This window comes from Oryx dammah, unplaced genomic scaffold (assembly GCF_014754425.2).
Source record: "Oryx dammah isolate SB20612 unplaced genomic scaffold, SCBI_Odam_1.1 HiC_scaffold_18, whole genome shotgun sequence".
Classification (NCBI taxonomy): domain Eukaryota; kingdom Metazoa; phylum Chordata; class Mammalia; order Artiodactyla; family Bovidae; genus Oryx; species Oryx dammah.
In genome coordinates, this window is record NW_024070202.1 from 65,749,128 (window position 1) to 65,765,386 (window position 16,259).

A 16,259-nucleotide genomic window follows, 5' to 3' on the forward strand; every position below is an offset into this window, starting at 1 on the left:
AGCCCCGTGGGATGCACCCCTGAGGGACACAGTGCCCCTTGTGCCCAGCCTGAGTCAACGCCGTGGTCAATGCTCACGGGAGATGACTCTTCCAACCACCTACTGGCTCAGACACTAGCTGGCTCAAGGGCCTTGACAACAGAGGCAAACCTGGAGCTCTGAGGCTTCACCTCTCAACCCTGAGTATTCAGAAGAGGGCAGCTAAGGCCAGGGCCTGAACCTCAGGAAGGGGTGAGGTGGACCTGTGGGCAGCGGAAGAACCCCACCTCTTCCCAATAATCAGGAAAGGCTTCCCGGAGGAGGGGACATGGCAGACAAATCTGTTTATGTAAAGGAAGGGAGGTGGTCTGCGGAGAGGAAAGACCAAGCAGAAGGAGGGATGCAACCGGGTGGGCTTCCAGCTACAGCAGAGGTGGGGAGGTTCCCCACCTCCCCTTTCTCTGCTGCTGGCTCAGATCCGCAGGGAGGCACTGGTGGAGATGGGATGGCACAGCACCCCTCTCATGCCTGGGACATCCTGTGTGAGTCTGTCTTCTCTTCGCAGCCCGAATCTCTGCTTCCCATCCCAGTTGGCGTGGAGGGGAAGGCCTGGGCCCTGCCTACTCAGGGAGCACCCATGCCAGGGGTGGAGAGGCTGTGGCCTCAGAGAGCTCAAGACTGGGGACAGTGGGAGCTGGGGCGGAGCGAGGAACTCCAATATGGCCTCAGAACACGACCATGGGCGTAGCCACGGACCAGAGCCAGGAGGAGAGAGACTTGGTCAGCCTCACGCCAAGAGACCTTGGGAGGTCACTGGCCCCACCCAAGGCCCTTCACTCATAAACAGGTTTGCTCCTATGAAAGGCCAACCCAAGTGGTCATCTCAGCCTGAAGCGGGGTCAGATAGGGCACAGCGGGGTCACCTGGGAGCTGGGTCCCCAGTCTTCCTCACTAGCTCTTCCCATGGTGACTCAGAACTTACCCTCTCTCCCCAGCCTTCTTTGTGATGAAAGAGATGTGCAGGGCTCTGATGATTTCTCAGAAAAGGAAATGGAAAATCTAGACAAATAAAGCAAAGGTGTGTCTGCGTTAGCAGGGAAGAAAGACAAAAGCTCTTGGCATTTTCTGTGATTGCCAAAGTCGCTGGGAGTGGATGGGGAGAACTGGGGGAAGGGGCATAGGAAATGGGGTTTGCAGGAGACGCTGGGGCTAGGTGGCTGCTCCTGCTTTGGCAGGCCAGGCTTCCTTCTGGGCAGGGCCAAACGGGGACTCTGACCCATCCTTCTCTCCGGGCTGCTCGAGGTGAGAAGTCTGCAGCCTGAATTGAAGGAAAGGCTGGGCTCCCACACAATCGCTTGCTGGTATAGAAACCAGGACACTCGCAGATGTTTCCAGAGCCCCCAGAGTCTCAGGCCTGAGCTGGCGACAGGGCAGGAAGTAAGGGAAGATAGGAGAGGAGGGATTCCAGGAAGCCCACCCCCTCCTCCGCCCACTTGACCTTCAGGAGGCAGGCGAGCAAATAGGAAGGCTTGGCACCTGCCTTCTGTCAGCCTGGGACCCTGGGAGAGTGCCCTGATGCTCTGAGACTCTTTCCTCATCTGGAAGCAGGAGGTTGAAGGGAGATGCCAGTCGGGTGCTGGTCTGGGTCTTAACTCACAAGCAGTCACTACTGAGACTGCGGGCCCAGCTGTCCAGGGCCACGTCATCCAAGTGCCTCATTCCACAAACGGCACAAGAGGGGCTCAAAGTCCAGAGTCGGGAGGCAGGGCCTTTACGGGGGTAACCAGAGAGGAAGACATTTCTCCATCTAACTCAGAAGCAGTAAGAACTGGGAAGGGAGAAGAGGGACAGCTATTTTGGGATGGGTCTGGAAAGGTATGAGGAAAGGGACTGACCTCCAGGGCTCCGTGGACAGTTTAAGGTCCATCTGGCCTCGCTGCTTCTCAGCTTCCTCATGGTCACCCTTCTTGGACACTCAGTGAGTGAGACCTCTGCCCCCCCTAGCCCTCAATTCCTGTGCCTTTCCATCCAACTCCCAGTAAAAGACTGGCATCTACTGGGCCCAGACTGGGTGATGGGCTCTGATTCAAGCACTGTACACTTACTCCCCACACCAAACTTCAGAGGCATGGGATGTGATTATTCCCATTTTACAGGAGGGAATCTGAGATTCAGAGAGGTTTTAATTTTGTTTGTTTTATAACTTAGGTGACACTGGAGCTAAGATCTAAACCCAAGTAATCAAGCTGTCTGAGCCCCTTTCTCACAGTGCACACCCCATGGTGGGTGCAAGACAGATTCCTCCAAAACCAGAGAGAAGAGCAGATGGATAGACTCGGGCCTTCTGATCAACAAGTCCCAGAAAGCTGAGGCTGTGACACAGCAGACTGAAGGAAGCATGAACCTGGACCAGGATCTGGAAGCTCTCTTTACCTTCCTGCCTAAGAAACTCCTGATCCTCGGGAGTGGAGCAGTTTCCAGAATGCCCACCAACATTCCAAATGGCCAGAGCTGGGGGACTTCAGCCTCTGAGAACACAAATGAGGCCCCAAGCCCCCCCACCCCCGACCGCCATGGCAGAGGCCCTCCCCAAGGCCACCAAGGGATCGAGAACCGTCCTGCCAGACTGGCTGTCTTCCATGTGCATTTGAGGTGGCCAGGCCCAAGGGAGCTGACCGGTCCCGTCCAGCTGGCCCAAGGTCACCAACAGCTCTAGAAACAATGGGCAGTGGGTCCAGCCGTGGCCGGGGCCAGAACAAAGGCTTGGGCACTTCCTCACATTGAGGCCCCCTCCTTCATGGTTTGCCAAGGCAGGAGACGGAGGAAGCCTTCATCAGGAGGGCAGGCATGTTTTGCAAAGACTGTTCCCAGGAGAATCGCAGTCGCCAGCGCTGACAGGGGAGCTGACAGAGGGGATGGTTATTCATGGCTGAAGTCTGCCTGCCAGGAAGCAGGGGAGAGGGGGGCCCTGACTCCAGGCAGGCCCAAGGGGTTCCACCTTGCTCCCCAGGCTGGATCACTAAAATGCAAGGTATCACCCTCCTGCTTGCTCCTCCTCTCCACGCCCTAGCTTGGAAGTTGGCATCTTCTCTGAGCTGCCTTGCCCTCCACACTGTTGCAGTTTTAGTCTTCTAAACCAACTTGGCTCTACTGCCACCCTGCTCTGAAACCCCCCCGTAGCTCTGCAGTGCTCACAGAGACAGCTCAAGCTTCTTCGCTTGCTATGCAAAGTCCTTCGGGAGCCAGCCCTAAAATCCTCTATCTTCCTGCCCACCCCCACCCCCTGGACTCCCTACGCCCCTTTCCCCTGGCAACTCTGCCCTGCTCCCATCCCACCTGGAGTGCCCTACCCCTCCATCTCCCCTACCCTCCTTCAGAGTCAGGCTTCAAAGAAGCAACTTCTCCCCTATACGAGTTTCCTCCTCTGAGCTCTATGCCCCCAGTAAAATCCAAGAAGGATCTGAGCCCAGGAATTTGGAGAACAGGGTGTCAGGAGACAAACTGATAATGGAACAATTCTTTCTCAGACTAAGCTCTCCCACACAGAACAGTCTGTTGACACAAATGTCCTGACATCATTGTTAACAGCACCCTCTCAGGTTGGCCCCTGCGCTGGGGCAGAGGAGGGGTGAGGCAGAGGGGTAGGGCCCAGTGTCCCCCACCCATGGTCTGAGATTGCCTGCCTGGGGTGCCCCAGCAGGGCCTGGGGAGATGGAGAGAAGGGCATTTATCCCCCAGGGCTCCATTCTGCATGGAAGTGGGACTTGGCTTAGCCTCACAGATGCCCATGGGCCTTAAAACAGACCTTGCCAGATAAGCACCCAGGATCACCCTTATCAGAGGCCACAGGAAAGGCGCTGGCTTTAATCTCAAAACCACACCTAACTCAACAGTTTGGACACTTCAGGCAGCTGGGCTGCCTGGCAGCCCACACTTCCCCAGCCAGACACCCAGTGACTGGGGCTGGAGTTGGGGCTCAGGGTGAAGGGAGGAGGCAGGTGTGGGCTGGAAGGGGCTTCTTCAAAGAGGAAAATGAAACTTGGGCTTCATCCCCCACGACAGGACTGGTACAGGTTGCTGGCGGGAAGGAGGGAGAGAGTGAAGACCAGGACCTCCAGGTCAGGGATAAGGAAACACAGCCACAGTGTGTGGTATAGATGAGTGTGTGTGTGTGTGTGTGTGTGTGTGTGTGTGTGTGTGTGTGTGTGGTAGGCATGCAAACACACACACACTAAAGGGGGAAACCTGGAGCTGTGTGACCTACCCCCGGTCACTGGGCTCCGGGCTTGTTAGAGAGGAGCTGATCAAGGACATTCAGCCAGATAATCCAGGAGGGCTTCTAGAGGTGGGGTCTTAGACACAGGCCTTGAGGGATGGGCAGTATTTGACAGATGGATACAGGGAGCTGGAGGGCAAGGACCCAGGTGCAGCAAGGAGCACTAGGGAAGGCCTCAGGCGGCAAGGAGTTCACTGGGCAAGCAGCTGCTATGGTCTAGAGCGGGGAGTGCATGGAGATGGAGAAGGGAGTGGGGAGCCAGAATTAGAGGCAGATAGAGTCAGCCTTCCCATCATATGTGCTCCTTTCCACCTGAAGACCTCTGTGGTGGCTTGGTTTCCAAGAGACGCCTGTGAAGGAGAAAGTCCTAGGACTCTTAATTACAGATTTCTCTCTGATCAGTTCCCCCATTTGTAAAGAGAAGTCCTTCGGTGTCTTCCTGAGGAACAGGATGGGTATTTTATGGGAATGTGGGCTGGACAGCAGGATGAAGCACCATGATATGAGAATGGCATGGAAGGAGGGGTGGGAAGGCAGACTGAGTATTTGGTCAGGGTGGGTGTTCTCCCCTCTCTCGTGCAAAGTGGGTCTGCTGGAGCAGCACCCCAGCAACGTAGAGGCCCTGTCCTGTGCACCCCAACCCACGGGAAGTCTGCCTGCCCACTGGTCCAGCCCATCTCTCGTCCTGCATTAAGCAATCTCCATTATCACAAATGCCTGGCATTTCTGCCTGGCAATTATAGCTCCCACAGGCCTCTGAGGATTGGGGCATGATTAGGAAGTGAGGAGCCCCACTCCAGTACTCTTGCCTGGAAAATCCCATGGATGGAGGAGCCTGGTGGGCTGCAGTCCATCGGGTCACGAAGAGTCGGACACGACTGAGCGACTTCACTTTCACTTTTCACTTTCATACATTGGAGAAGGAAATGGTAACCCACTCCAGTATTCTTGCCTGGAGAATCCCAGGGATGGGGAAGCCTGGTGGGCTGCCATCTATGGGGTCACACAGAGTCAGACACGACTGAAGCACCTTAGCAGCAGTAGCAGCAGCAGGGAGTGGGGAGGACTCTGGTGGTTGGGGAGAAATACTTGCAGATGGATTCAGCGGCCTCTTTACCACCTGCAAGTGTCAGGATCGTGTAAGGAATCAGTGGCCAGTGAGGCTCATCCATGGGGCTGCCACTGGCGAAGGCCACAGCACTGGTCCCCCCACCACTGGCTCCTTGCTTTTCCACTAGGACTGCTCCCCTGGGGCCACCCTAGTAGCCCTGGATGTGCCCCTTTCTCTGCCCCACACCCACACCCCCGGCAAGGAGAAAGGTGAAGGAAAGCTCTGAGCAGTCCTTGTCTCCAGAGAAAACACCCCCATCTAGGGACCTGCTATCTCAGGTCTTCACCTCCTCAGCCCCCTCTCCTAATTCTTGGAGCCTCTCACTCACATCACCCCCAATGAGACCAACCGACATCATGGACTCTGATGGGCTCACCTGGAAGGATCTTCCATCCAATTCTCCGCTTGTCAGAACCCACCCTGATTCACGGTTGAGGTTAGACTTGGTGCCGAGGCGCCTCTCCTCACTCATGCTGGAAATATGACGAGCAAACACTTCCCCGGCCCTTGTGATGTGCAGCCCTGCTCCCCCCATCACGGCGTAGTGATGCCCCTCGTCCTCATGATGACCTGATGAGGGCTCACTTTACTGATGAGGAAACAGGTCCAGAGAGCTTAGGTCAAGTGCTCACAGCTACACAGGCAGGAAGCAGTGATTCAGGACTAAACCCAGGCCTTCTGGTCGCGATGTGACTTCTTCCCCCTGTGTCTATACGGTGCTCCACTTGCTCGCTCCTTCGGTACTTCTTCATTATGGGGTGACTCCTGTGCTTCCAAACTGTGACCCCACTAAGCTCTAGGGTAGGGCTTCCAAGGCTCCCCCCTCACCACTCCCAGCCCTCCCAGGAACCTGGGCCCACGGCTGCCCACTCTTCCATCGCCAGTGCTCCTGATGGGCCAGGCCCCAGCCCGGCTCCTGACTTCTGGCTCAGACACACACAGAGACCCAGGGGAGCAGTCAGGTGGGGCCTGGACGAAACCCCATCTTAGGATTTCCCCCAATGCCCCTCTAATCCCTGGCCTACAGTGTGGGACTGTCCTTGACTCCCGCCTGGGGATAATAAGATGCCACTGCTCCCGACAGGTGGCAGCAGACAGGCAGCCTGAGGGGAAAAGGTCCGAGGAGGTGAAGATGTGCTGGTGCTTTGCTTGGTCCAAACATGGATCCTGCAGAAGGAAGACTCCAGTCTTTCTGGAGTTGGGGAAGGAGGGAGGTTGACTCCACTAGAAGTGGGGGTGGGGCCAGTGCTGGGCGCCTCCGTGAGCTCCAGCTTAGGGATGAGCCACCTGACTCAGGAGGGACCCCTGTGGGTTAGCGGTCCCCCATAAGACTAGCAGGAGGAGGAGGAACTTTCCAAGGATGAGAGCATGAACTTCGGTGTTGCCATCAGCCTGCTCTTATTGTTCACACTGCCAGAAGAGCAGTGGAACCAGACTGCCCTTTCACCCAGAGACCAAGACCACTGAAAAGAAGTCCAAGTGGAAATGCAGACAACGCCCCTTGGTCTCCGAGGGGGACTGGTCCAGGAGGCCCCAAGGGTACCAAATCCCAAGAATGCTCAGGTCCCATAGCTGGGCTCTCACTATCCGCTGGTGCAGAATCCATGGATACAGGGAGCCAACTGTACTGAGAAAGAATAAAGCGGCTTCCTGCTCGCACCCCACAGAGGTCTGTTTGTTCAACAAACTGGCTCCCCCGCGCACGTGCAGGCCAGAGAGGGAGCAGCCAAGCCCAGGTTCAGCCCTTGAGAGGCCACTCAACTCTAGGATATGGTTCTTAACCTTCTGGGGGTAAAGAGAGGGACTTGTTGCAAGATCAAAGCCGTGAGCTAAGCTACAGACTCTCTCCACAGAAAATTACACAAATGTACAAGTGCATAAAAATTTTAATATAATTTGGGGGCACTATGGACCCTCACCCACAGTCTCCTCGAAAACTCTGCAGCCCAGATGGGAAAGCCATGTACAAGGAGGCAGGGCCTACAATTCATTCTTACAAGTTTGGCAGCAGCACCGTGGGCTCATTCTGATTTGTAGACCTGGAAGAGGGTGGTGTCAGGCTTTGCTCATCTTCCTTTCCAGAAAATTCCAGGCCAGGGGCGTCATACTGCACTTGTACCTATGTCTTGGCTTCTAGAAAAAGTGCTTTTGTAATTTGTTGGAACTGATCTCCTCAAGCAATGCTGGGAATATTTTGATTTCTCCAGCTCTGCCAATGGTGCCCTGGTCAGGAGGTTAAGTGTTTTATTGAAAAGACACACTTTTCCTTCCCAGGCTGATAAACAAGGCTGCTGCAGGGAAACCGACTTCCTCCCCCGGGTCGCTCAGCTGGAGCAGCCTAACCCTGGCCAAGGAAAACAAATGCGTAAACATTTCAGGGACATATAGGAAGCGTTTCTGCTGGACGCCTGCAGTGAATGGCCACTGGAGTTTACACAGCAAACCCCACGGGGGCCTCGGCACAGCCGGGACAACGCACCCCTGCCCTCTCACTTCCCTCCCGGCTCCTACTTGCTGCTCCCCAAAGGCCCATAGTCCCGCCACTGCTTCTACCCAGCCTGTGAAAGCACTAACCAGGCTCTGTAGTGGTCACCACCAAACGCCAGCTTTGCCTGCTGTATTCTTGGCTCTTAAAGAGAAGGGGGGTCTCCTTTCAGCCAGCACTGCAGGGGGAGCAAAACCCCCGAGCTCTGTGTATCCTGAGCCTTAAGGGGGGACATGGAAGCTGGAGAGTGGCCGCCATCCAGTGTCTACAATTCTCCCTGGGTCAGGGCAGATGTGGGGGGAGCACGTGCCTGGTCCTTGTGTGTGAACACTCTCCTCTGCAGACCCCACTCAGAATCCCAGCCAAGCACTTGAGGGGCACAGCCAGGCATGTGTGGGGTGGGGGTGGGGGGCCTCTTCTATGATGCTGCTCCTGACTCCCACGTGGACAGCCAGGTGACAGAGGTTCCTGGAGGCCGTGTTCTACTTCTGGGTGCCCTCGCTCAGTCCACCGTTGTGAGCCACTGCAGAGGGGTCTGTAGCTTCCGTTTTTGACAAAACTCTCTCTGGTCTCCTTCGCCAGCCTCCCATTTCATTTCTATGCTTGCTCGTGCTCCTCTTTGGAATCCGTGGGATGTAAATTATTGGAAAGAAGGAGGCTCCAAGTACAATTTTCTCTTCACAGGTAACTATGGAGTCTTCCCCATTCCCATGTGCTCTACCCTTCCCACCTACTCTACCCTCAGTCTGGAGGGTGAGGGTCTCCATGGGCTCTGCCCGCCCACCTCTCAGCCGGTTTTCCCCACACATGCCGCACTGCAGTCGCACAAGGGACCACAGCTAGTCCCCCTTCTCATCGTCAGCTTACTGTCCTCCGGCGCCAAAGGTCCCTCCCTAGAAGGTTCTCTTCCCCGTACCTGTTTGGCCAGGTGTACCCTACCCTCCAGATGTGCATGCCCGTCCTCATGGGGCCTCGCAGGCATCGAGGTCAGCGCTGAGATGGGATCCCGGGGGGCCTGAGTTACTCCTGGTCAGCACAGCTTATGAAGCTTGGTGCCTCAGACATGGGGCTGATCAAAAGAAGGCAGGCCAGACCATAAGCCCAGCCAGGGACAGCTCTGGGCCACAGGATACGGCTCACATAGAGACCCTTACTGGGTGATGACTGAGCCCACAGGTCTCCAGGGCTCTGGCCCCCTCCACCCGTGACCATCCCCCCCAGCTATAAACCTCGCAAACCTCATGCTTCCTTTGCAGCAACAGAACAAATGAGACTGGCCCTCAGCACAGATCTGACTCCTGGTTTATAGAAGCCAACTCTCAGAAATAATGAGTGCCCTGGGTCCCTCAGCTGCCCACATCAGAGGCTGGACGAGGGGATGGCCCAGCAGAGAGCAAGGGCAGGATGCAGAGAAAAGGCAGCAGGGGCCCCACCAGCCTCCCCTGGCAGTCACAGCTCTGCTGGGAGGGGCCACACAGCAGCGCGCTGGGCCCGAGTCACTCCCTGGCAGGCCCTCCACGGAAGAGGCAGGGAGGTTTCAGATGCTTCTGCGGCAGTGCTGGTTCAGGTGCTGGCCCAGACATGTCCCTGAGGCCTGGGAGCTCCGCCATCACCCCTAGTAATGAGCACTGGAGCCATGAGGCTCACCCCCACAGAGGGTCACAGGATGGGTTCTGAGCCGTTCCAGTTCACTGATGCCCCCTTCCACCTAAGAACAGAGGGACAGAGAGTTAGAGCTTCGGGGCCACAGAGGAACTATCACTCACCTGTCCTCACTCACCTGATCTCCCATCTCCAGGGCTTCGAGGATTTCAAGTTTCATCATGTCCGCGTCACCCTTCCACACCCACAGACAAACCTACACACTGGGTCCCTATAAGACAAACGCACCCTAAACCCCTCAACAAGCCGAGTGATCTACACACAACTGAGTCCAGCCACTCTTTGGCGGGGGGCGGGATGGTGACACTTTAAAGGCACATGGGAAGACCCAGATATGGAGAAATCCTGGAGGTTTTCAAGGCACGGAAGGGGGTCCGATCGCCGGAGCCCAGAAAGGTAGGCAGGGGGCATAGGGAGCCCGCAGAGGCGGCACCATACAGGACCTAGGAGAATTCGCAAGAATTCTGGCCTTCGCTCTAAAAACCACAAGAAGTTAATGAAGTGCTGTGAGCAGTTCAGTAAAACACAGGTTTGCATTTTCAAAAAATTACTTTAGGAAGCCTTAAGAAGCAGTGAGTATAATTAAATAGGAGTCCAGAGTTAGACAGGGCTTCCCTGGTGGATCAAATGTAAAGGATCTGCCCACAATGAACGAGACTCGGGTTCGATCCCTGGATTGGGAAGATCCCCTGGAGAAGGAAATGGCAACCCACTCCAGTATTCTTGCCTGGAGAATCCCATGGACAGAAGGGCCTGGCAGGCTACAGTCCATGGGATTGCAATGAGTCGGACACAACTGAGCAACTCACACTTCAGCAGAATTAGATATAATTTAATAATAGTTCAATCCCCAAATTAAAGTTATTATAGGAAAGACCAGCACTTAATTTTAATATTAATACATGGAATTAGTTTTCTATAAAGGACTGAGAGGAATCACATTTATAGCAGGTGGAATATTTCAGAAAACTCTGGCATTGGGTGCATTATACACAAACATACATCCTAACATTATACAAACCAGGAAACAGATGTTGCATACCTCAATAGCAGTACTAGAACAAGGAGTTTGAGGCTGGAGTTTTGAAATGTTTCCCAGGGTGTGGGGTTTGGGGAGCAGACATTTTCAAAACCTAAAGTTTTACAAGTCAAAATTGAAATTGTCACAGAGAGGGAAGAATGGGACACTTACTTTAATTGTACATCTGCATTGGAAAGCCCAATACAGGCAGACCTCATTTTATTGAGCTTTTCTTTATTGCACTTTGCAGATACTATGGGGGTTTTTGTTTGTTTGTTTGTTTACAAATTGAAGGTTTATGGCAACCTTGCATCGGACAAGTTATCAGCACCATTTTTCCAACAGCGTTTGCTTACTCTGCAGTTCAAGCTGTTTCATTATTACTATCTTTGTTACAGTTATCCATGATCAGTGATCTCTGACATTATTACAAAAGATTATGACTCATTGAAGATCATGATGTTTAGCATTTTTGGCAATAAAGTATTTCCTAATTAAGATATGCACATTGTTTTTTAGACATAATGCTATTGCATACTTGACAGACTACAGGATAGTGTAAACAGAACCTTCATATGCACTGGGAAACCAATAATTCGTACGACTTGCTTTACTGCATGGGTCTGGAATGAACCCACAACATCTCTGAGGTCTGTCTGTATCCCTGAGATTGCACCTGCAGCAAGAAGGGAGTGAACAGGTTCTCTCAAAGTAAGACTGTTGCATTTTCCAACCGAGTGCTTAGAAGCACCATGAAGTTTCAGTTGTGGTTCGCCATAAAGCCAGCACCTTTCGTCTTCATGAATAACCTAGAACCCCACTGAATTTCTCTCCTTTCTTCCTCAGGCTTCTGCTCTTTGCCTTTCTTCATGGCTGTGCCTGCCTTTCGGGAACCCATCTACATCTCTGAGTTTCCAGTTGGAGGGACAGCCTTGCAGAGGCAGGGGGATTCATACTCGCTCTGTTCTTCCAACCTACTTTCCTCCCGATGACCAGCAACTTCTTGGTCTCTGTAAAGACTGTACGACCCCCATGGAGGGTTTTTCACACTTTACATCCTTCCATTTCCCTTCAAGTGAGCAAAAAGATTTCTTGTCATTTGGAGAAGAAAAAAAAAAAATCTTAGTGTAATTTTGTGCTTCTTGCTCCCATAGAAAGGTGTGGTGTGGGTGACAATATTTGCATACAGCTCATTTTGGAACAATCAACACGGCATTCTCCTCCTAGCTCCACCGAGGCCTCCACCCTGTCCAGGGCTTCCATAGCTCCCCAGGGAAAGTAAGAATGTAATGGCTGTCATAGTCTAGACACCACGCACAGCCCTGCCTGGTGTCACGCACGTCAAGTGACAGTTCAAGAAACTTTCATCTGGTCCAAATATGAACGTTGGAATGCATCTTCTTGTCAAAACACTCGGCATAAAAGGCTGTGGATGATGGAATAGCTGCTCAGCCACAGATGTTAAACTATTTTAAGAACCCCTCCAAAACTAGCTCTGCATTCCCTTCAGTGTCATTTGGTAGTGTCCTGGGATACTGCATGATTGCACCCAAAATGGGGTTGTATGGTTTTTCGGCAAATTGGTTCTTTTCTTCCTGCATAAAAAGCTAAGAGAGGTACCATTTCATCACCCGAACCATTTGGTCCCTGGAATCCTTCCAGTCTCAGATACTCAGAGGCAGGTCTGGATATGCAAAAAGTTTGTACACATTTCTAGAAGAGAGTTTCTCCCAAGAGTAATTGTTGGAAGAACTACCTTAACAAGATCCATTCCAAGCCTAACCTGTGATAAGAAATGCAGGATAACCTCTCATGCTCCTCCACGGACCCAACCTCTGCTTCATCATCAGTCATGTCTTGTGCATCAACAAGGTCAGCATCACCTGTTCCATTGGAACGTGGATTAAGTGATTCTTTGGTACCCAAGTGCTTTAGTCCTGAGGTGCTGTGTTGTTGGCACTGAGACAGATCTAGAGGAACCTATTAGACGCTTTGGGGTTGAGCTAATTTGATGCATCAGAGCATCCATCACTGCTTAAAGGAGAGATACTGGGACGATGTCTGGAGACAACTTAGCAGCCCCGGAAGGAGTCAGGCTGCTCCTTGGTGAAGAGTGCCCACTGCCTGAGTGCCCACTGCCTGCCCTACTGGCGCAGGACCCTGATGACAGCTCAGGGTAGCTAATAGAGGTCCAGCTGGTGGGGAAGACGGAGAGAGCTCTGACTTCCACAACTGAGCAGGCTCTGGAGGTAAGACAAGCTGAGAAGGGTTGCAATGACCACAGGTTCCAAGGGAGTATGTGGACCTACTGGGCTAACAGCACTTGGGCAACCTGCAGCCACACAAGGCAGAGCTTCATTGATTCTACCATGCAACTTGAGGTTTTCAGTTTGCTTTCTCTGTTCATCATCTTTGCAGTTTTGAAACACATCGTTAAAAGCCTTTTACTGTTCTGTTAAGATCTGTAGTGGAGAAGGCAATGGCAGCCCACTCCAGAGAAGCGTGTGTATGTGTGTTAGTCACTCAGTCGTGTCTGACTCTTTGCCACCCCACGGACTGTAGTCCACCAGCCTCCTCTGTCCATGGAATTTCCCAGGCAAGAATATTGGAGTGGGTTGCCATTCCCTACTCCAGGGAATCTTACTGACTCAGGGATCAAACACAGATCTCCTGCATTGCAGGCAGGTTCATTGCCAACTGAGCCCCCAGGGAAGCCTGTAGAGGAGCATCAGCTTCAGTAAAGCTCCTACCAAAATCTTAGACACTAGGAGCACATCCTGAATCCAGATGCCCAGATGAAAGGCAGAGAAAGCAGCGACATTCCTGCCCACAGCCTGCCTCCAGACAGGCACAAGGGACCCAGATTTGCGAAGGAGAAACTACTGCCAAGACCAGTTTGGATTCTTGCCTCTGGTCATGGAGAGAATGAGGGAAAGAGTCAGAAATAGAGCAGACTTCCTGTATCCCTATAAGATCCACCCTCAGCCTGGTCCCCAACGCCCTTCCCTCATCCCTCTCCATCCCTCGCAGCCTCACCCTCCCCATACCAACAGGCAGACAGAAGCTTCTCCTCTGAGCTCCCAATTTGACAAAACAGAGTTTGGCTTCAGTGCAGGGGTGAGTCACTCTCATCTGCTGCTAGACGCCCATGTCACACCAACCAGTCCCTGAATCCTAAGGTCAGGCTGTGGGGTTGATGTTGGCTTTGAGGCTTTCCATAGAGGTAACCAACCCACTGCACCCTGGCCAACAGGTGCTGAGGCAGGGAGAGTAGTAGAAACACAGAAAGAAAGCAGTCTACAACTACAACAGGAAAGCATGTTTTAAAATTGAAAGAGCTGAAATGCTGGGATGCTGTTTATGAAGGGGTTCCCCAGGGCGTATGGTTCTGAAAGTCTATGGGCCAATTACAAGGATGAATAGAACTCTAAACATGCAATCAGGGGCTGATAGAGAAAGGGAAGAGTGAAATGGAGTGGCTTCTGAGTGGGCTGCTGCTGCTGCTGCTGCTAAGTCGCTTCAGTCGCGTATGACTCTGTGCGACCCCGTAGACAGCAGCCCACCAGCCTCCCCCGTCCCTGGGATTCTCCAGGCAAGAACACTGGAGTGGGTTGCCATTTCCTTCTCCAATGCATGAAAGTGAAAAGTGAAAGTGAAGTCGCTCAGTCGTGTCCGACTCTTAGCGACCCCATGGACTGTAGCCCACCAGGCTCCTCCATCCATGGAATTTTCCAGGCAAGAGTGCTGGAGTGGGGTGCCTTCTCCGTCTGAGCTCACTCAGCTATGAAGAAGGAGGCTGAAGGTGTGAGAGTTTAGAGCGGGGCTCCTCAGCGTGGGCACATGGGTATTTGGGGCTGGATAGCTCTGTTGTGATGGCTGTCTTGTGCACTGCAGGACATTTGACACCCTCCCCCAACCAAGGATACCCCAAAATGTCCCCAGATGTTGCCAATTATCCCCTGCAGAGCAAAACTGTCCCCAGTCAAGGACCACTGGCTCAAGGGTTGAGCTCAGTGAAGATGCTCGGTGGTCCCGAGCTCAGGTCCGCTCAGCGTCATGGGCAGGCCCGTCTCATGATCACAACTGAATCCCTTTCCTCTCCAGCAGCCATCACTGAGTAGTAACCTGCCTCCACAGATTCTGAACACTGACAGAACTAGTGTATTTCAGAGGAAAAAAAGATGACTTGCTGTACCAGTGAGGAGAAGAGAGCAGGCGTGCTTTTAAAGCCACCAGAGCTGACCTGTAGAGATACACCCCGGAATTCCTCTCACTCGCTTTGGATTTCCAGACAAGTATCCAGTGTGCCAGCATCCCATCCTAGGTGCCAGCCGCTGGCAGCCAGAGCAGCTAGAGGATGAGCCCCACGGGCTGCCTCTTACCTGAGAGCCTGGCCAGGGCTGCACCCTCTGTTAGGGGAATGTACAGATTGAAACCACCCACCCTGGCCAGGAACCAATCGCGTGAGTTACTTTACGACAGGAGGTCCTGGTAAGGAACACGGAACAAGCTACCATCAAACTGAAGCGTTCAGGAAAAGATGGAAAGGAGACACCACATGTCCGACCACCTCCCAGAATCCTTTTCGCTGGCATCCATCTTGGCTGAGCAACGTGTGCTTCAGCAGCAAGGACCCTGAGTCAGAACGATTGCCCAGAGACCATCTGGAAACCAATCCCATCCCCATAAGACCCGAGACTGCGAGCCACGGGCGGAGCAGCTCCCCTGGGCTCCCTTGCCCTGCTGCTCTCTGCCCGGGTGCCCTTCCCAGTAAAGTCCCTTGCGCTGTCAGCACCTGTGTCTCCCTGGACAGTTGAGTGTTAGACAAAAGCCCACTTGTCGGGCCCCAGAAGGGGTCCCTGTTCCCGCAACACCTCCACCTGCAATGACCATCCTCCTTGCCCACCCCGCATCCTTCAGGGTCAGATCTAGGACCCCTCCTTCCAGAAGTATCCTTCCTCAGAACTGCTGTCAGGCTGCCCCCACCATACTGTCGTGGCGTCTCCCTCTCCTGCTAGACTGTGAGCCCCTAACGCACAGAGCTGGTCTCACTTGCCTCCATCCCCTTCATGACCGCTGGGCTCAGGGCTGGGCTCCCAGGGGTGCTGCTGAGTGGCCACACCCCCTGCACACCCACTACCCCTGCTACCCCTGCTCAAGCCGGGGCACCAGCAGGAAAACCTGAGTCTTCACACTGCACTCCCCCTCTCCTTTGACCCCAGTGGGCATTGAGAAGGCCCACCTCCCCTCCCTTCCCTTCTGTCTCCTCCCCACACATCCTCGGCCAACCTCGCGTGTGAGTCCCCCAAGGTCTCCAAAGGAAAGGGAATGCTTTCTCTCAACCTCACAACAGCTCAGGGAAGGCACCATTATACCCAATCCACAGATGGGAAGTGGAGGTCCAGACGGAGCCAGACCTGGAAGTCATGCCACGTGACGGTAGCAGAGCCAGGACTCAATTGGGGTCTCCAGACTCCCGTTCAATGCTGTGCATCATGGTGTCGCATATTCCATGAACAAGGAACACCACGGGCAGTTGTGCCTGTGGGCTGCAGGGAGGGGACTCAGAAGAGGGGGGCTGGGCAGCAGGAGCACTTAGGGAACCCTCCCTCAGCAGGTGAGAGGCACTGTGAAGACGGCACCGAGGCAAGAAGGGTGTTTGCAGAGATTCCTCAGGCCGTAGGGGGAAGCAGCAGAGGAAGGTGGGTGCTCAGCTACAGCCCCT

At 53.7% G+C, this 16,259-nt stretch overlaps 1 protein-coding gene and 1 pseudogene across 1 annotated transcript in view; both read right to left on the bottom strand.

The window, feature by feature from the left end:
* Nucleotides 1–7,234: 7,234 nt before the first annotated feature.
* Nucleotides 7,235–16,259, bottom strand: part of MINDY4 (MINDY lysine 48 deubiquitinase 4) — a 119,582-nt gene continuing 110,557 nt past the window's right edge. The window contains exon 18 of the mRNA XM_040259689.1: nucleotides 7,235–9,559. Coding sequence (XP_040115623.1) covers nucleotides 9,511–9,559 — 49 coding nt within the window. The 3' untranslated portion in view covers nucleotides 7,235–9,510. The remainder of the gene's footprint in view (nucleotides 9,560–16,259) is intronic.
* LOC120877394 lies at nucleotides 10,876–13,047 on the bottom strand (annotated as a pseudogene).